Raw genomic sequence first — 21,588 nt, forward strand, 5'->3', positions numbered from 1 at the left:
GTTAAAATAAATGAAGTCTGCTCAGTTATGGTACTTGTATCTTATTAAATAAGATATCAGGTTCCTGTCTCATTGTGTGTGAGCTAGAGCAGGAATTAAGGAAGGAAGGTGGAAGAAGAGAGGGAGGAAGAAAGGAAAGAAAGAAAAGGAAGGAAGGAAGGAAGGAGGGAGGGAGGGAGGGAGGGAAGAGAAAGAGAAAGAAAGAAAGAAAGAAAGAAAGAAAGAAAGAAGGGAAGGAAGGAAGGAAGAAAAGACCATTTGGTGCCCAAGAGCTGGCTGACAGCAGCTACAGACGTGGAGAAAAGCTAAAACCTTCAGACTTGGTAAGATACTTGGGAGGTTCTTAAAAAACAGTTAAGTAAAAATGCAAATTACAATGACAGAGGGTATTTGGTTAACATATAATTTTGTTACGCTTATCAGCGTACAAATCATATTTTCAGTAATGACTGTAATTTTATATGTCCTTTTCTAAGATCAGGATAAAGCAGACTTGGATAAGAAAAGGGATGAAAAAATCCCTAGTAAGTCACAAATAATAGAACAAAAATTAGACAATCGTTTGAATTCTGAAGAATTTTCTAATGAATCCAATCTAAAGCCTATAGTGCCACCCTGTGACAAGACTGCTAAATGGCAGTCTAAATCCAAATCAGTTAAAAAATGCAAATTGATTTTCCCAGTTGGGCTAAGGGAACTTGAACCAGATGAACAAAATAATCCCCAAGGTTATTAAGAATTTGAGTGGTGGCCGAAGGAGACAAAGACTTAGAGAGATTTAAGAAAACAGGCTGTCTCGGCCGCCATTGCAGAGCAGTGCCATGGCCCTGCACTACCCATGGCCGTGGGCCTCAACAAGGGCCACAAGGTGAGGGAGAACGTCAGCAAGCTGAGGCCCAGGCGGCGCCGTGGGCGCCTCACCAAGTACACCAAGTTCGGCAAGACATGTGCAGCTTTGCCCTGTACGAGCGGCGCACCGTGGAGCTGCTCAAGGTGTCTAAGGACAAGGTTGGAACTACTGTGGGTATAGAATCTAAGGTTCACAACTCAGCTGTAGCTGGATAAATAATACACAGATGAAACTCAAAATGGCCACTGCTGTGGCTGTGAAAGATCAGGTCATTCCTTAAGTGCTCTTGATAAACAATGCCTAAGGATATGTTCTTCTCTAATTCAGAGAGGAAGTTTCCCGTTAAAGTGTAGAGGATGTGGAAAGAACTGACATAAGGCTCACGAATGTAGGTCATCCAAAGATATTAAAAGCAATTCCTTAATGTCAAAATACTGATAAAGGGGCCTTGGTCAAGATCTGATAGAAAACAGCATAAGCCATTTGTTTCCTGTCTGCCAAGGAAAAACTGTTCTGGAGAGCAACTAGAAAATTTAAAAGTCTGATAGGGCAGGCAGAGCTGCTCAAAACTTAAATAAACCCTTTGACAGAAATAGAGCGGCTCCTATGGAAAAAAACAAGAGATTCTAAAGATACCAAAAAGCAGATAAGACCAGAAAGTCAAATAGGAAAATTAAGGAGACCTATGGGGAAGATACCTATTGCACCAGTGGGAGGCACAGATTAGCATTTCTCCAACTTCAGAGACAAACTGTAAAAGAGGAGCACTTCCTAATAAAGAAATCAAAAAAATGTTATCAGAGACAGTTACAGACTGTCCAGGCTGTCCATAAGCAGGACACGGCAGAAGCTGACTCTTCAACTTAATATTGGGGAGCCACTACTGGTGATACACCAACTGCCTGACCACTTAAGTGGTTGACTGGCCAACCTGTTTGGATTGAGCAAATGCCTATGACGAAGGAAAAATTGCAGGCACTAGAACAGCTGGTCTAAGACCAGCTGGAACCTCAGTGTATAGAAAAGTCCACCAGCCCTTGGAATTCTCCTGTATTTGTCATTAAAAAGAAATCTGGCAAATGGAGGATGCTGACAGATCTATCCACAATTAGTAAAATCATTCAGCCAATGGGTTCTTTACAGCCGGTAATGCCACTGCCTTCACTGTTACATAGGGCATGGCCTATTACAGTGATTGATTTAAAAGACTGCTTTTTTATCATCCCTTTATAAGAACAAGATAGAAAAAAGTTTGCTTTCTCAATACTTATTTATAAAAATAGTTGTCCGATAAAAAGGTATCATTGGAAAGTCCTTCCACAAGGACTGTTGAACAGTCTTTCCAGATGCCAATATTTTGTACAATAGCCACTGGAAATACTTTGTAAGCAATTTTCTCAACCCATAATTTACCATTATATGAATGATATTTTCTGGCTGATTCAAATGGAGATACCTTAAAAAGAATGTTTGATGAAGAGAATTTCACGTGCTGGGAATTACAAATTGCTCCTGAAAAAATACAAACAGGAGATTCTATTAATTATCTAGGATATAAGACAGGTCTGCAGAAAATTTAACCACAGAAGGTACAAATCAGGAGAGACCAATTAAGAATGCATGCCTGTAATCCCAGCACTTGGAGGCAGAGGCAGGCAGATCTCTGTGTCTTCAAGCCCAGCCTGTTCTACAGAGTGAGTCTAGGACAACCATGGCTACACAGAGAAACCCTGTCTCAAAAAACCAAAATAAGAAAAAAAAATCTTAATAAAGCCAGGTGCAGTGGCACATGCCTGTAATCCCAGCACTCAGGGAGGCAGAGGCAGGCAGATCACTGTGAGTTCAGGCTAGCCTGGTCTACAAAGCAATTCAAGCACAGCCAAGGCTACACAGAGAAACCCTGTCTCAAAAAAAAAAAAAAAAAATTCTTAATGCTTCTCAAAAACCGGGCCATAATAATTGGCTAAGGCCCACAACTGAATTAACTACTCAAAAGCTAAGTAATTTATTTCAAACCTTAAGCCAGTGACAGGATTTAAATTGTCCAAGAAAATTATTACCTGAGGCTGACAGAGAATTGGCTCCGCTAGAAAAGAAATTACAGGATGCACATGTGGACTGTTTGGATCCAAACATGGCTTGTATCTTATACAGACACAAGATTATATCATAGAATGGATAGCTTTAGCTCACAGAGTAAAAAATTATAAACTTATATGACTTGATTCTGAAAGGGCCCAGCTCCTCACAGGGCTAGTCTGACCACTGGACATATATTGCTAGAGGTCTCCTCCTTTACCTCCTCCACCCAATGACAGGGATGGATACTGTCAGCAGCAACTTTATTGCTGCTTCTGCTCTTTGGCTTCTTTGCACAGACCAAGTCCTGAGATAACTAACTTTATTTTTAAAGACACCTAACTATACTTACATGATGAAAGACCAACTCAGAGATTCTACTCAGTTCCACTAAGAATACTGTTAACTTGATTCACTCTCTCTCAATTATCTCTACATTCCCCTCAAAGAGTGCACCTCCTCAGAGCCTCCAAATACAGCCAACAGATCAGAGCCCAAACAAAGTTTCATTACTTTAATAGCTGCAATCTTGCTATTTCAAGATTAGCCTAAACAAAATTCAGGCTCTTGGAAGCTATGAAGAAGGCTGGTTTTAATACCATGCTAGGCAGTCTCATGTCTAGAATATCCCAACACCTCTGTGCTTTTGTAGTCTATAATCTGTGAGTGTATTTAATAGATCTACAATAAGATGGGCAGTAGTGGTGCCAGCACTCAGAAGCAGAGACAGGTAGATCTCTGTGAGTTGGAGGCCAACCTGGCCTACAGAGTAGAGAAACCCTGTTTTGAACAACAACAAAAAGATCTACAATAGCTGGGAAGGGTAGGTCAAGTCTATAAACCTAGCACTTCAGGCCATGAGTTTTCAGACCAGCCAAGGCTACAGAGCTGAGACCTATCTAAAAATAAGCAAGCATTTCCAGGAAGAGAAAAAGGAATACAGAAATAAAAACCAAAAGCCACCAAGAAAAAGTGGGAGAAGAAACATTAGAGGAGTGTGACTGGGCTCCCACATAGGTCTCAATTCTCTTTATAGGTGCTAGAACTCTCTAGGTTCATTAGGAGCTAACAGCAATCCGTCAAGAGTCCTTCTGTAAGATTAATGAGGGGCACACTGCACTCAGTACTGCCTGCAGCTCATAGTACCTTTGTCTTGACTCAAACTTGTCTTGGTTCTCCCTAAGTTGTCAGGCAGAGGGCCTCATTGGTTCTGTTTGGCTATCAAGGAGTCTCAGTTTCTACCAGAAAACCTGTACACCCTGAAGAATAAAACAACCACTCTCAAAGTATGGGCACAAGAATAATCATCTTGCAGCCTCATAAAATGGGGAGCCCTGGACTACAGACCTACTAAATCAGGATTCCTGGGCAAAAACAAAACAAAAAACAACAACAAAAGAAAATGTGTATTTTGTTTTCATTTTTGGTTTTTGAAGACAAGGTCTCACTATGTAGCTCTGGCTATCCTGTCACTTACTGTACAGACCAGACCAGCCTCAAACTCAAAGAAATCCACCTACCTCTGCCTCCTGAGTGCTGGGATTAAAGGTGTGTCACACAGCACAGGGTTAAGAATGTGTATTTTAAGACGTTCCTTGGGATCACTGCAGCAGACTGCCCTTTCTGTACTGAAAGACAGGTATTCTATACTGTTAGTCTTAGACATGCGTCATGTTGACTAAGACGATGGCTGAATCTGAGCACATAAGGCCACCCCCCTGGTAATACAGTTGGGGCCAGACACTGTAGAGTCTGTATGTACTATACTGATTTGCTGACAATTAAGTATATGTCTATAAGCAGATAGGTAAGTAGGTAGGTACATAGGTAGGTAGGTAGGTAGACAGGAAGATGGTTTTTCCAACAAATGGCAATAAAATGTGTTCAGAGTACTTTAAAAAAATCACAATACCAACATCTTAAGCAGTACTCTCTAGCAGTTAAAATATTCATGTCAGAAACAGCTCTGAATGTTTGTGCACACAATTTCTACTCTCCAGGACAGGACTTGGACTTGCAAAACTTTTCATTTAGCCTGAATGTGAGCTACAGAAATAGTACTCATAGGATTGTGCTTTTTCTCTCAGAAAACAACTTACACCCATTCAAATCTTCCACGTGTTAACAATTGAGAATCCAATACAATACAATCCAATAGATCTAAATACAACCACTTGTCTATCAAAGATAATGACTGATATAACTTAAAGTTTCAATAATGTTAGTCTGGTCGATACTTGAGCTCCTTCTCTCTCTTTCTAATTCACTGGTCTAGAATCCAGAAGTGTATGCGTGCTACATAACCACCACGTTAGCTGCTTCTGCCACTTCCTAAAAAGTGTTTGACTGACTTCCTCTTACTGGGTCTGTTCACCTCATATACACACCAACAACAGACCAAAAAAAACCAACTCCACCCTAGTCTAGTTGGGAAATCAGTAAGTTTAATTGGGGTGACCTGCTTAAAGCCAGCCTTACAAATCCCAGCAACCATTAAGTTTCTACTTTCAGTAAGAGGTGAAGCCTAGGGCAATGCATCAAGCCCCAATGCCACCCTGCCCCCATAGGCCCAATCCTTTCCTGGCCTCATCGACTGAATGTTCAATAGGGTCCTAGAATATCATGTCTGAGAAGCAGCATTTCACAACAGGAAAGTATGTTAGGTGCCACACTCCTATCATTTCTGGTAGAAGGATAAAGTTGAAAAACAGTTAACAACATGCTCTGAAAGCTAAACAACAATGCTGTCCATGGCGTATATAGGAATTTACTACCAGACCACATGAGTCCATTCTGACTCGCTAGGCTGTGGTACCTTAATAAAGCTAAGGGAAAAAATAAATAAATAAAGAACACCAAAATCTTGCAACAAACAACAATGCCAGCCAGGTGTAATAGTATGCCTGCCTTCCTTTATTATTATTATTATTTATTTTTTTTTTTTTGAGATAGGGTTTCTCTGTGTAGGCCTGGCTGTCCTGGACTCACTTTGTAGACCAGGCTGGCCTTGAACTCAGAGATTTGTCTGTTTATCCCTCCCCAAGTGCTGGGATTACAGGTATACACTGCCATACCAGCTCCGTGTAATGGTATACTTTATAATGCCAACATTCAGAAGTCTGAGGCAGGACACCAAAAATCTGAGATCAGCCTGGATTACATAGTGAGAACTTGCCTCAAAAACAAAACCACAGTGAGGCAGTGGTGGCACACACCTTTAATCACAGTACTTGGGAGCCAGAAGCAGGTGGATTTCCGAGTTTGAGGCCAGCCTGATCTACATAAGGTGCTCCAGGGCAGCTAGGTTTACACAGAGAGACCGTGTCTCAAAAAACAACAAAACATCCAAAACAATTAGAAAATGTTACATATAAAATCTTAGGTAAGATACTCAGCTCATAAATAATGTTAAAACCTTACATTAGGTAAATAAAGCTAAAGCAATCTTAAAATGACTAACACTTCTTTATTTTTGTGAAAAAGGAAAGTATCAACAGGAAACAGTGGGGTCAAAATTGAACAGGCCAGGCAATGGTGGCACATGCCTTTAATCCCAGCACTTGGGAGGCAGAGGCAGGTAGATCTCTGTGAGTTCAAGACCAGCCTAGACTACAGAATGAGTTGAAGGACAGCCAAGGCTGCAGAGAAACCCTGTGTTGAAAAACAAACAAAAAACCCCAAACAACAACAAAAACCAAATAAACAAAAAAAGACAAGCTAGAGCTAGCTACATAGCAAGAGGCTACCTCAAAAAACTAGGCATGGTGAAATATGCCTTTAATCCCAGCATTCTGGAGAAAGAGGCAGGCAGACTTTTTGTGAGTTTAAGGCTAACCCGATCTGTATAGAGTTCCAAGTGGCTGGGGCTACAGAGTCCCAGGGAAGGAAAGGAATGGGTAAGGTAGGTTAAGAGCACTGCCTGAGAAGACCAGGGCTCAATCCAATCACCTACATGGTGGCTCACAGCCACTTGTAACTCCAATGCCCAGGCCTCTGAGGATACCAGGCAAACATATGATACACATATATATGCAGACAAAGCCTCCCTGCACATTAAAAATATATATATGTATATGTGTCTGTGTGTGTGTGTGTGTGTATATATTTATTTTTTATTTTTTTTTTAAAGAAGAGGGACTGATAAGAGAACCCAGACTTAATCCCCAGTACCCACATGGTGTCTACTCCTGCTCTATGAAAGCTTTAAGAACTTAATACTTGGCTTCACTATCTATAAACACAGAACTCAATTGACATATATCAAAGTGCCTGACACAGAGTCGTTTTTTATATGTTATCTTCTCACAAATAATCGCAGTCAAGTGCTGGATGGCTCACTAAGAGCATGAAGCTCTTCTAGAGGTCCTGAGTTTAAATCCAGGTATGCACGTCAGAAGACTTCCAAAAGCCTTCAGCTCCAGCTCCAGCTCCAGCAGATCAGACACCCTTTTCTGGCCTCCATGAGCACCTGTATTCATGTATCCATTCATACTCAAACAGCATATACATAATTAAAAAATAAATAAATAAATAAATCTGCTTAGCTGGATGGTAGTAGCACATGCCTTTAATCCTAGCACTCCTGAGGCAGAGACAGGCAAAACTCTATGAGCTGGAGGCCAGTCTGGTCTACACAGAAAGTTCCAGGGACAGCCAAGGGTACAGAGAGAAACCCTGTCTCAAAAATAAAAAAAATTTAAAAAAAGAAAGAAAACAGAGACATCTTTTTAAAATTATAATAATCACAGTCAAATTAGGGAGAAAATGCTTCTCGTATACCTGTTTAAAGATTTCCATGGTGGCGTTCACACAGGCACAGTAACATCTATCTAGTTTAGGCTAAATGAATTCAGAGCCTTACGCATGCTGGGGCAAGTACTCTATCACTGACCTTGAGCTATACCCAAATACTGAAAAGCTTCCTAAAACACAAACTCCTGGATCCCAGTACCACAGTGTCAGTCAGCAGCTATATGGGATGGCCAGGAATCTGCACTTTAACAAGTAACCAAATGATGCTAATGCTGCTCAGAGCTACACACAAAGATTCTCAGATCCAAGTTCATCACTAAATCACCCTGTATCTACTCAGATCAGTTCCAAATATATAGAAAATACTCAAATATTTCATGGGTCAGTGAGGCATATGAGGCAGTTTACTACAGTTATAAAAGAAAAAACTAGAAATCAGTGTTCAAAATCAAGAGCTGGGCATATTGACAGGCAATTGTAAGACTGAGATAGGAGGATCCCTTGAATTCATGAGTTCAAGGCTAGCTTTGATAGCATAGTAAGATCCCATTCTCATTTAAAATAAAAAGGGCAGAGATAGAGAATGGCTAATTACACAGTGTACTAAGTGGTTAACCATTAAGAAAACCCAGTACTGGAAGAGAAGAAAAAAAAAAAAAAAGACAAGATAAAGGGAAAGAAGAAAGGATAGCACAGAGGACAGCGAGGCACTGTTTAGATATATGAAGATAACACAATGAATTCATAATGTTATATGATTAGTACATACTACCAGCAAAGGGTGAAGAAGAAAACCTCAGGAAAATAATGTTACAGGCCAGGCATGGTGTCACACTCGTTTAATCCCAGTACTCAGGAAGCAGAAACAGGCAGATCTCTGTGAGGCCAGACTGACCTATATAGCATGTTTCAAGGCATCCAATGCTACAAAGTGAAACCTTCTCTCTATGATGATATTGTTGTTGTAACAGAAACATGGTAAGTAAATGAAGAAAGGTAAAAGGTCTATGTGTATCTGAGCCACACTACACTGAGGAAAGGCAAAGGCCTTTAGAAAGGAAAAACAGTCGTTCCTGGTCCCTGCCAGTCTTTGAAGGCTGCTAAGAGTAAAAAGACTCAAATGCTGACATTACCACCATTTTCCCAAAGAATCTAGTTTTATCCTGGACACATTCTTTGTATCTTGGAAATCACTGGCTTCATCAAAGAAGCTACTAAGTAGTAATAGAAGCTGGGAAGAATAATGAGATCAAAGGGTTAGAAGATTCAATGCCTATGTGCACATGAAGAGGGAACAATCTTATTTTAAATCCATTACCAGAAATCCTTTCTTTTTTCTTTTTCTTTCTTTTTTTCTTTTTCTTTTTTTTTTTTTTTGTTTTTTGTTTTTTGTTTTTTGAGACAGACTCCCACACTGCAGCCCAGGCTGGACTTTCACTCACTTGGTAGCCTACACTGGCCTTAAAACTTAGCAATTCTCTTGCTTTAGCCTTGTGAGAACTTGGACTATACCCATAAGCCACTGTATAAAATGACAGACTTCACAAATTTCTGAGATCTTTTGATATTTGAAGAGTTCAAATTAGGTTAATTCCTAGCTTTCTCTACTATGTGTTTAGAAGTTAAATGTTTTCAATTCTGCTTAGCTTGTTGCCACTTAAGCCTAGTTATTTCCTATATTTATAAACTTAATTTTTTTTCCTGTCCTGTTCTCCTCAGAGGTATAAGATAAGCCTTGGCTTAAAATAGAAAATCTATTTTAGTTGAGGTTTAGGAACCTGCAATATTAAATATTAGATATGTACAATCTGCCTTCTTAATGTACAAGTCACAAATTTACTATTCAAAACAGTTTATATAATATATATGTGCATATATTGTTTCTTTGTAAATCAACAAAAATGAGCAATACACAAGGTTCTGGTTGGCCAGAATGCAATTACATTACTCACAGAATATAAGTATACACCCACGCATATACACACGAGGAAGAGAAGCAAATGTCTTTGGTACTTACATAATACAAGAGACAGATTAACATCAAGATTGCTGGTTTACATGAAAAACAATTCAGTTTCTGGTAATAAATTCTTTGAATCATACAAAAAAGTTTTATGTATCTCAACACAGTATTAAATGTATGTGTATGGATTAACAGCAAAGTAACATCAAAAAGTTATTTGATTTTTGAGTTGAGAATTATGAAAATTCAAGACTGTTGGTTGCTTGAAGTGTTTAGAAGATATTTCAAAGCTGATTTAATATTAGAAATACCACATAATCAAGTAGTAATAATTTAAAAACTGGTGATACACGCCTTTAAGAGGCAGAGGAGAGTGGATCTCTGTGAGTTTAAGGCCAGCCTGATCTACAGAGTGATTCCAGGACAGCTGGGGCTATACACAGAGAAATCCTGCCTCGAAAAAAAAAAAAAATGTACATATCATTATCATATACATATATAATGCCATGACCCAAATAAAACTATATGTCTCCAAATTGGTTGGCACTTTCCTCAAAACTGATTTTTTTTTTAATGTATTTCTTTATTGGAGACAGGTCTCATGTGCTGCTCCAGTTGGTTTGGAACTCAAAAATCCATCTTCCTCTGCTTCAGAGTGCTGGGGTTAAAGGCATGTGCCAGCACACCCAGTTCAAAACTGGTGTGAAAAGGCACTACTAAGGTGTTTATACAGATGTGACTGAAAGATTTACCCTGTTGTAGCTTACCTGCCACAGGAGGAACAACACCACAAAAGTGCACTGTTGCATATTCTCCGTTAACTTCAACTCTTCTACCAATGGCATCTGATGGCAAAATGTCACTCATGATAAGACAGCAGGAATCCGAAATACGAGATCTAGTGAGGAAAACATGAAAAACTGACAAGAACTTAATTAACCAAAAGTGTAGCCTAGGCTGGCCTCAAGCTCTTAAACTTGCAGCAAATCCTCCTGCCTTAGCTGCTCAAGTGCTGGGATAATAGATATAAGGCACCACCCTCAGCCAAAGCTCCCCCCCACACCCCGCCTACCTTGGGGCTGAAGAAATGGCTTACTATGCAAGGAATTTGCTATGCACACATAAGGACCTGAGTTTAGATCCCCAGAAAAAGACAAGTGTGACAGTGTGCACCAATAATACCTGAGTTGGGAACAGGAGACTGGACAGTCTTAGAACTTGCTGGCTTACCAGTTTTGCCAACCGGTGAACTCCATGTTTAGTGATCAACCCTGTCTTAAAAAGCAAGGTAGAGAGTAACAGAGTAGACCTCTGGCCTCCATGGGTACACACACGAATAAACACACATACCTAGATGTGCATGCACTCATGATATTGAAGAACAATGGGGCTGGAGATCTAGCTGAGTTGTTATGTGCTTGCCTAGCATTCACAGAGTGGCTCATGCCTTTAATCCTAGCAGAGGCCAACCTGGATTACATAAGACCCTATCTCAGGAAAAGAATAACAATAAAAAGCAAGTAACTCAAAAATGTAGGTATGATATATTATGGTTAATATTCCTTTTTCTTTTCTTTTTTTTCTTTTTTTTTTTTTTTTTTCATTAAGACAGAGTGACATAACCCAGCCCAGGCTGGCCTCACACTCACTATGTAGTTAGGGATGGGTCTTGAACCCCAAGTTCTTCTGCTTCCACCTCTCAAGTGCTAGGATTACAGACATCAGCCACTATGCCCAGCTTATTCTGGAGAAAAGATCTCCCACATAAGTTTGCCCTGAACACCTGTTCCTCCTGCCCCAGCTTCCAAAATGCTGGAATTACAAACATGTGCTACATGATCACCTTGGTTAAGACTTCTTTCAAACTTTGGCTCTTTGGAAATTAACACTAGAATACCTACTTTCAAAAGCCATATTTTAGATATACAAGGAGCAGTGCAGGCAATCCATAAAATGAAAGTGGGGCAGTGACCAAAAGGGTGTGGGTTTTAGTAAGGTAAACATCACCAACATTTGAGAGAATAACTAGATAGAAATAGTGAAACAGAAAATTAGGATCCTTGTGTTAGGGTCTGAAAATCCAAGACAACCCAAGCAGTCACAAGGGTCCAGCAAAACAAGATCTTTATCTGAATCAGGCAGCGAAAACTGACTAGTCAGAGACAACAGCACAGACTTGGGACCTGGCTGCTGGACATTCATCTTAGTAAGTATTTAATCAGATGACAAAAATTTACTGTACTCAAGCCAATCAGGGCCGAAGAAAAGACTCAGGAGCTGAACTGCAGACCTGCCCCCAGCCAGAATGTCACATAGTTTTTAAGCCCGAAATCCACAAACATCTGTGCCAAGTTACAGTTACATTTTCCCACCTAGCAGGGACAGGGATCTTCCTTAAGAACAGGTCTTTGTGGTACACTTCACCTGTTCCCACTAATTGGGTTATTCAACTGTTGGAAGGTGACTTACCTATCATTCATGTCTCAACTTGCCAACCGGGATGTCAGTTACCCACTTACACACGTACTTGCTTTTTTCTGCCAAGCAGGATGTCCGTTACCCAGGGAGGTCTCGGGAAATTAAACCCCTATTCAAAATGGAACTTTTATTCAAAATGGTTTCAGTTTGGTTCCTTCTTACACTTGGTTGATTTGGTTTTTATTTGTTGGGTTTTGCCTTGGGTAGATCAGTGTACTCTAAAGTACTTCAACTTCTACGAGTCCCTGTACTACAATGGAATCATCAGCAAAGAGAAGCAAAAAAAGTCATCACACGGGGAAGTAAAAGCAGCTTAGAAAGTTTGAGGAGACTGAGCGGGTAATAGAAACTACTTATGTTTTAGGAAACAAATATGGAAACAGGACAAGGCAGCTTGCCAAGGCAGAGCCCTGATCATAATAAGTCTGTGCCCTGAAGCAAAGTTCCAGTTCCCGAGTAAAATGCAAATAGAACTCTGTTCTTAGAATTCCACAAACTAGAGGGCAAGGAGTTATATTGCCAGAAGCTCACAGGGTCCTGATATCAGCCTGGGATTGCTGAGCCAAAGGGAATATGCATTAAATTTTTTAATAGCTAATATCAAATGTCTTTTTATAGTAGTTGTTCCAATATATAGTCCTATGATGAGAATATGAGCTCTTGTATCTTAACAACTTTGCCTACACAGAACATTCACAGACTTTTATCAGTCTATGTCTTTTGTTTGTTTTGTTTATGTTGGGGATCAAATCCAGGATCTGAGGCATACTAGGCAAGTCCGCTACTGCTGGACAAGATCTGTAAATAATGTATTTTACTCATATCCAGTTAGAATAGAAAAAGAGCATCTAATCGGATTTCCTTTTCTCTGAACTACCAACTTATATATCTTGCCGTCCTTTCATTTTGACTTCCTTGTTTAAGCAGGCTTTTTTGCTTTGTTGTTTTGTGTGCATATTGCTTTGTTTTTCTGAGATAGGGTCTCTAGGACTGCTTAGGCTGGCCTGGAACTCATTCTGTAGCTGAGGATGACCTTGAACTTCTGATCTTCCTGTTACTACCTTCCCAGTGCTGGGATTAGACACCTGCAGGTTCATGTGGTACCAGAAATGGAATCCAGGGCTTTGTGCATGTTAGGCAAACACTACAGTGAGCCACATCCCTAAGCCCCCTCGTTTGCTTTTCAGATGAGATCTCACTATGTTGTCCAAGCTGGTCTTGAACTCACAACTCTCTTGCTTCAGCCTCCCAAGTCACTGGAAACTCTATGCTCCACCACACTCAGGTGTTTCCTATTGTTCTTGATGGTGAGGTGATATAGTTCCTCAAAACAATTTGCAAAGAATTAAAAAGCACAGAGTCAACAGATATCTGTACAAATATATTTATAACATATAGTATTCACTAAAAGATAGAGGAGAGTAATCTAAGTATTTAGAATAAAGAAGATAGTAAATACACCAAAAAGTGTTTTTCAACCTTAAGAACAGATACCAAAGCTGGGCTTGGTGGTACGGTACACTTCTGTGATCCCAGCACTTGGGGAGGCAGAGGCAGGCAGATCTCTGTGAGTTCAAGGCAAGCCTGACTCTGGGACAGCCAAGGTTACAGAGACAAACCCTGTCTCGGAAAAATAAAGAAAGAGAGAGAACAGATACCAAGTCATCCTTCTATGCAATATCTAGGCCTATGAAATTCATACACAGCTGGGTGTGGTAGTGAATGACTCTAATCCTACACTTGAGAGTGGATCCCTGCTAGTTTGATGTCAGCCTGGTCTACACTGAAAGTTCTAGGTCAGCTATGGCTACATAGTAAGAACCTGTCTCAAAAATTTTAATATTCTTCCCAGACAGAAAGTATAATGGTAGATACCATGATCCTGCAGGAGAGAGGAACCAGGAAGAGCTATCTAAGAATAACAGTTTCAGTTTTGCAAGATGGAGAGTTCTGGTGTTAAACAGTAGTGTTGGTTACAGTGGAAATGTACTTAAACACCATAAAACTTTATACACTTAAAAACTGCTAACATGAGACAGTGGTGGTGGCTCAAGCCTTTAATCCCAACACCTGGGAGGCAGAGGCAAGCTGATCTCTGTGAGTTTGAGGCCAGCCTGGGGCAACAGAGCTGAGTCCCACTGTGTAGTTCCAAAGCTACACAGTGAAACCCTACATCAAAAAACCAAAAAGAGCGAAGATGGCAAATTTTCTGCAATATGTATTTTGCAAGTTAAAAAGTAATTTCAGCTGGGCAGTGGTCACACATGCCTTTATCCCAGCACTTGAGAGGCAAAGGTAAGATGAGCCAGCCTGGTCTAAGAGCTAGTTCCAGGACAGCCAGGCCTACTGAGAGAAACCCTGTCTGGAAAAACCGGGGTTAAAAAAAAAAAAAAAAAAAGTAATTTCAGGGCCAGTGAGATGGTTCAGCAAATAAAGACTCTTAACGTCAAGCCTGAGTTCAATCCCCGGGACCCACTCTGTTGAGATACACTACGCCTTCAAGCTGGCCTTCACACATACTTCTTGGCATGCCCCTCACGCCTACATATACAAAAAGAAAAGAAAAAATGTTTTAAAATATGGGCTGAGGATTATCTCAGTTGGTAAGACTGCCCACCTAACATGTTTGAAGCCCTGGGGTTTGATCTTAGCACTACATAAATCAAATGTGCTAGTATAATCTTGTAATCTCAGGTCTCAGAAACAGAGGCAGAAGGAATCAGGAATTCGAGGTTAGCCTGGGCTACAATAGACCATGTGTAAACAAACAAACAAACAAAAGTCAAGCTATGATGTTCTCATTTTCTTACAGTCCCTATTTACTTTCTAAATAATGCTCATTTCATACTTAATATCTCTATCGTAGGATTTTTCATTTTTTGTTTTGGTTTGGTTTGGATTTTCAAGACACAATTTCTCTGTGTAATAGCCCTGGCTGTCCTGGAACTTGCTTTGTAGACCACTCTGGTCTTGAACTCATAGAGATCCACCTGACTCTGCCTCTGCTAGGATTAAAGGGATGTGCCACCATGTCTGGCTTCTATAATGTTTTTAATTACCTCCTACACATATTCTCAGCAAAATGCTAAGACAGAGAAAATGTCATATGAACCTTGATGTGCTAAATTTAAATATATACTTTATTAAAATGCTTAGTAACCTGACTTCAATAAGTTTCAAAGAAAACAGTTCTAACTAATACTATTGTTAATACCCTCATCTTATTAAAAATTATTAAATGCTGAGGGGATCTAGAAAGCTTGATGAAAATAAGCAACTTAAATGTTTTTTAAGGTTTATTTATTATTTTTATGGTATTCTGTACTGCATGTATGCCTGCAGGCCAGAAGAGGTCATGCAATTTCATTATAGATGGTTATGAGCAACCATGTGGTTGCTGGGAATTGAAGTCAGGACCTTTGGAAGAACAGCCAGTTCTCTTAACCTCTGTGCCATCTCTCCATCTCCCCCCCCTTTTTTTTGCAACTTAAATGTTTTAAAAATTTGTTTACAGTAAATATTCTAAATAGATTTGAATAGAGAATGTACAGTAAAATTAAGTTAATCACAGTAGGAAAAATAAAATAATGTACCTTTTAAACAAGTAGCCTGGGAAAAGTGAAAAGAGAAATGAATAAAAAAAAAAAATTTACCCTCCCCCCCAAAAAAAAGGCAAGAAAGCACAAAGTGCTCGGCTGGAGAGATGATTCACTAGATAAAGTACTTGCCATGTAAGCACGAGCATGAGATTTTGGATTTCAAGAACCCATCTAAATGCTGGGCACATGTGGCAGCCACCTGTAATTCTAGTATCTTGGGAAGCAGAGATAGGATCCTTGTGACAAGCTGGCTAACTACATTAACCAGAATTGGTGAGCTCCAAGTTCAGCAAGAGACACTGTACTGCCTCAATAAATAAAATATAAGAAATCAAGGAAGATACCCATACCAACTTCATGCCTCCACATGCACACACATGTGCACATGGGTCCAAACCACAAATATGAACCACCCTTTATGCACATTCATATCCTCACATAAATAAGTATAAGTTTTGGGTAGGAGTTGTAGGTCAGTGCAGATTTGGTAAGCACTTATAATATGGTAGGAAAGACCAATGCCTTCATTTAACAAGAGTATCTCCTAAAAGCCAAACAGTTTCTAGGTACTAAGTGCACAACAGACAAACACCTGCCTTCTGAAAGCTTCTATCCTTGTAGTGAGAAATACAATAAACCAGATAACCTGGTAAATCACATGGTACAAATATAGTGATAAACACAAGGACAAGAAGTACAGTGGCTTTATTAAAGATGGAAGAAAGTTGGCTATCCTCTACACAGGGGTAGAGGATAGGATTGAACCATGTGACCATATAGGAGCTCATTCAGGCAAAGAAACAACAAATCTGAATATCTTAGAAGCTAGGATGTGTTTGCGGTTAGATAATGGAGCAATCAGGTAGTTAGTAAATGAAAGACTGGGGATGATACAGGGCCAGGTCATTTGGGACTCTTGAAAGACTTGTCTGCAGTAAAAAATAGCAGTGTTTGGTGGTTTTTTTGTTTGTTTGTTTGTTTGTTTGTTTGTTAAGAGATGATCTTACTTTCTTAAAAAAGATCCCTCTAGATTCTGTAATGCAAAATGACTAGAAAGAAAAAAAAGTAACTAGTAATTAGAGAGCAGCAATCCTATCAGATACACTGCAGTTTCAACAGGCCAATGTACTGAGAAAAAGCTTGAAGATCTGGACATATTTTGAACATCAGAGAATTAGCTGATATGAACATAGGAAAATTCTGAGTCAGAATGACTCCAAAGGTTTTGGGTCTGAACAAATGTCTCAGCAGAAAATTACTGTAAATACAATAAACCTGCAAGTCACAAGGCAAAGTCCTGCCAGACCAACAGGCCTATAATCTTCACCTACTCTGGAGACTGAGGAAAATTAAACATTAAAGGCCAGCAAAGATGTAGCTCAGAGGTAGATCACTAACCTAGTATAAGGGAGGCCCCAAAACAAAACAAACAAACAAAACCTTTAGGGGAATAACAGCACCAAGTTGCTTTTCCTGGCCCTCTTTACCAAAAAGCAAGTAAAAAAACATGATGAGACTGGTAACCAAAGCTAAAAACTGATTCTTTTGCATTACGATACAGTTATGAACAAAAAGTCCTCTACATGGAACAACAAAACACTAACATTCCCTCTCAATGATGCAGTGAAAATGAATCTGATTTATAAATGAGATGACTGAGCGTAGGGATAACGATTCAGATACCCTGCAGAATGTAACAAGGAAGAAATGGCCTGGCATGACTGACTCCTGTGATCTGAAGGCCCCTCAGGAAGAACATTCTTCACATCAGGGCAGATTTATATCAGTAATTTAACTTTCTAAATATTTTTATAGAGCCTAATAAAAATCATGTTTTATAAAACTGTCTGCATTGGAGTGTGGTGGCCGTCTTTAATCCCTGGAGGCAGGGGCAGGAGGTTCTCTGTGAGTTCCTTGATCTACACATTGAGCTTCAAGACAGCAAAGACCACATAAAGATGTTTCAAAACCCACACCAAAACCAACCAATTCCAGGTAGTAAGCTGTATTTACAACAGCACCCATAACATGAGCACACAGAAAAATTAAAACTAGGATAGTAGAGATGGCTCAGGGGTTAAGAGCACTTGCTGCTCTTCCAGAGGACCCAGGTTCAAAACCCTGCACCCATATAGCAGCTCACAATTATCTGTAACTCCAGTCTCAGGAGATCCAACGCCCTGTTCTGTCTTCCTGGTGCACCACACTGGACTTCACATACATACATACACGTGTATACAAAACACCCATACGCAGAGAATAAATAAAATATATCTTTAAAAAAGAAGAAAATGTAAAACTAAGGACATGGGCTGGAGAGATGACTCAGTGATTAAGAGCACTGTTTACTCTTCCAAAGGACCAGATTGAATACCCAGCACCCACATGGCAGTTCACACTGTCTGTAACGTCAATTCCAAGAGATCTGACACCTTCACACTAATGCACATAAAATACAATTAAATAAAGTATTTTTAATAAAAAAAAAAAACTAAGGACATAAAAAAACAGTAGGCAATATCATCGCACAGTGGACCTGGCTAACTTTCACATCAGACAAAGAGAGCATTCTTCTCCCTTTATCTGCTCCGTATCTATCATTAGCGTGTGTAAACGTTATTGTTTCAACATGCCTGTTTTCTCTGGGGATCGTTAAATCACACCCTAATTTGAATTCATCTACAGTTAACAGAACAATCCCCAGATGGTAGTAAGCTCTTTAAAAGAAAAAAAAAAAATATATATATATATATATATATATATATTATATTCTGAGGGTGTGGCGGCTCGTGCATGTAATCTCAGCACTCCGGAAGCTGACGGAGAACTGCCACGGGTTCATGCTGGGCTAAAATGTGAGCTCCACGTTCGGCAATGAATCCCAGGATGCGCTGCTGGGCATCCTGGCTCGTGCATGTAATCCTGAAATTGGGGAGGCTAAAGCAAAGCAAGAGGGCTGACGCTAGTTCGAGGCTAGCCTCAGATAGTTCCAAGACGGGCTTAAAAAATAAAAAAAATTCTGAATACTGTCCCCTGGCCCACATAAGGACCACTCTCCACCAGAAACGTCAAAAATGGAAGCTAGGGCTTTCCTCTCCAGTGACTGCCAGTCAGGTCGGCATCACCTGAGACCCGTTCCCAGAAGACACCGACAGAAACAGGGACGCTCGGCGCAGGCGCACTAACCTTCCGCCCGCTCAGCCCAGAAAGCGGCCCCAACGACCGAGGGAAGTCTCGGAGCAAAAAACAAAAAACGCTAAGGCACCTCAGGGTGAAACGGCGCGGCCATTGCGCAGCTCGCCACCTCAGCTCCAGAACCTTACGATGCTCACCTACCTCCACTGTGTACGTCTCCACCGAGGGCCCCTCACTCACCTTTAGAGACGGAGCTTCCGGCTCTAGGCGGAAGCGCTGCATACAGGAAGCCCCACCTCCTCAAGGGAAGTGACGGCGGGAAGCCAGATTGGCCCACCCAAACTCCAACCCTGTCGTGGCCAGGCGCTGTACAAGTGGACTTAGGAGCGGAAACCCTGAAGGACATTGGAATTTCCTACTGTAGTTGATACAGGACAACCAAAACGAGTGCAAAAAGTTCATAGCTAGGCGTGGTGGCTCATGCCTACTACAATCAACACTCAGAAGGCTGAGGCAGGAGGATTGAGGCCAGTTCGGGGGGTTGGAGTGGGGCAGCCTTGGCTGCATAACAAGACCCTTTCTAAAAAAAAAAAAAAAAGCCTCATGCTTATGGGTAGTCTATTATTATTATTATTATTATTATTATTATTGGAGTTCATAGTACGGAGTAACGCATTGTCTTAAATTGAAGTCACCACTGTAAACAGGTAGTTCCTATAAGTAAGGGTTGTTTTTTTAAGATATTAAAAGCCAGTAACGATTTCATTGAAAATAAGATGCTATGTACGTGAGCATAGCACTGTGACCTCTCCCAGGATTAAAGCTCAGTATACCTGCAGCTGGGCATAAACTTAGTGGAAGAATTCTGACTTTGCTGGATCCAAGTCACTTCCATCACACATCACTACTGTAATAATATATTTTAAAATGTCACAACAGAGCTGTTATGAAAGATTTATTGGGTAGAGGTGGAGAGAAGGAAAGAGAGACGTGGGGGGTGGGGTCCAGGAGAGAAACCAAGGCAGAGAGAGTGCAAGAAAAGAGAGAAGAGTCAGGGGTCCTTTTATCCTGGGCCCCTGGCAGCAGTGAGCAATGATGACGTCACAGATGGCTAAGCAACCTAGGAGTGGGCTAATGCATCAAGACTTGTGAACTTTCCTCCCTTTTCCTATAATTTAAAAGAAGAAGTAGCTAGGGAGGGGTGGTGAAGTGGGAATGAGGACATTGGACTGTTTCTCATGCAAGTGAAGTTAAAATATATAAATGTAGGTTCCTTGGAAGCAGCTCTTGGCTGCTATGCAAGGGGATGAGAGAAAGAGAGAACCAAAATGCCCGGATTATATGGTGAGGATGAGGGGAAGCCCCTGCTCTGTAAAGTTTAGGTTAGTGGGTAGGGTTTGCCAGCCGTGCCTAGCAGCAGATATGAACTGAGGAATGCTGGGAGAACCTGAAGCTGTTTGTCCCTGGTCTAAAGCACAACATTCCAGCCTTGTTGATAAAAAATGGATAACAGGGGAAGAATCTTTAATGGCTACTTTTTGCTGATACTTGGGCAGCAATAGGGAGGCTAAAATGTTGGCCAAGTCCAGGCTGTTTTGATGCTGCCCAGGATCTGTGAGAACATCCATGCCTGGGAGGGAACATGCAGGTCCAGCTTTACGTAATCTTTGAGGTTAGACTGGAACGCCTGTGGGTAGCTGCTTTGGAGCTGTCGTGGATGTAGGATACACCTGGGTCTGGCAAGATACTGGCAATTATAAGGGCAGAGACTAAGTAGGTTAAGGAGAAAATTCCTTTTAGTTGTACATTTGGAGCTTTAGGAGAGCAAGCAGATAAAGAAGGTTTGGAGCAAAGAAGAGAAAAACTGGAACATGGGTACCTTCATGTACCCAATTGCTGACATTATTTAAAAAGGTCTCATTTTGTATCTTTCATCTAAGGAATATTGAGACCCGTTGATTACAGAGGCATGTAAGCTTGGAAGCCCTTAAAGCAGGCACTAGGTCTAGGGATCTGAAATTATCTAGGAGACATTCCAGGGCAGAGCCTGGAGATACAGTGGAAGATACGATGCCCATGGGTGAAGAGAGAAAAGTAAATTAGTTCTGCTAGACTTTGGGACATCCCCCAAACTACAGGAGAACCAGTGATGTGATGGCACAAGCTGGCAGAACAGGTCCTCATGAGCTGTGCCAGAGGCCACGTGGCAAAAGCTTGAGAGACACGGCATCAACTAGTACCAGGAATTTTGATGCTTGAGAAAAGGAAGCCAGAAGCCATGTCAGTAGAAAAAGATTACTCACCCAAGGGAAGATGTCTGTATGAGGGTCAGTGAGAGAGATTAAGCCTAGCCTTGAAGGCCATGGTTGGATGTGCCTCTGTTCCCCAGTGAACGAGAGAGGTGCCAGGCCATCGACGATTAGTCTCTTGACAAAAGGGAACCTTTACACCAACCAAAAGGGAAGACTCACCAACCATCTGGTGTTGGATGCACAAATGTAGTGAATTTAAGTTTACAAAGGAGATAAACTTTAGACATGTTAGCATTACCATTGTAATCTGCAGTGAAATATACATTGTAGAAAAAGGCATAGACATACACCTTTTTGTCAACAACATAAACACTCTTTAAGGTGAGCTCTGGAAAGGCAGGAGCCTTCTGTGAAGTAGAAGGGGTGAAAGCTCACTTGATATTGACTTTCAGTATGATTACACATCATGGAGGAGAGGCT

At 40.7% G+C, this 21,588-nt stretch overlaps 1 protein-coding gene across 16 annotated transcripts in view; it reads right to left on the reverse strand.

Annotated features, from left to right (window-relative positions):
• Nucleotides 1-19,215, reverse strand: part of Tbce (tubulin folding cofactor E) — a 54,100-nt gene extending 34,885 nt beyond the window's left edge. For 6 of the 16 annotated variants that reach the window (XR_009587785.1, XR_009587783.1, XR_009587782.1 and 3 more), the window contains exon 1: nt 10,412-18,442. Coding sequence is in view for 7 of the 16 variants with exons in the window: in XM_060373098.1 (XP_060229081.1) it covers nt 10,412-10,511 (100 nt within the window). In the remaining 9 variants the exon portion in view is untranslated. The other 10 variants (XR_009587788.1, XR_009587789.1, XM_060373098.1 and 7 more) reach the window with 9 other exon arrangements.
• Nucleotides 19,216-21,588: the final 2,373 nt, after the last annotated feature.

This window comes from Meriones unguiculatus, chromosome 19, assembly GCF_030254825.1.
Source record: "Meriones unguiculatus strain TT.TT164.6M chromosome 19, Bangor_MerUng_6.1, whole genome shotgun sequence".
Taxonomy (NCBI): Eukaryota; Metazoa; Chordata; class Mammalia; order Rodentia; family Muridae; genus Meriones; species Meriones unguiculatus.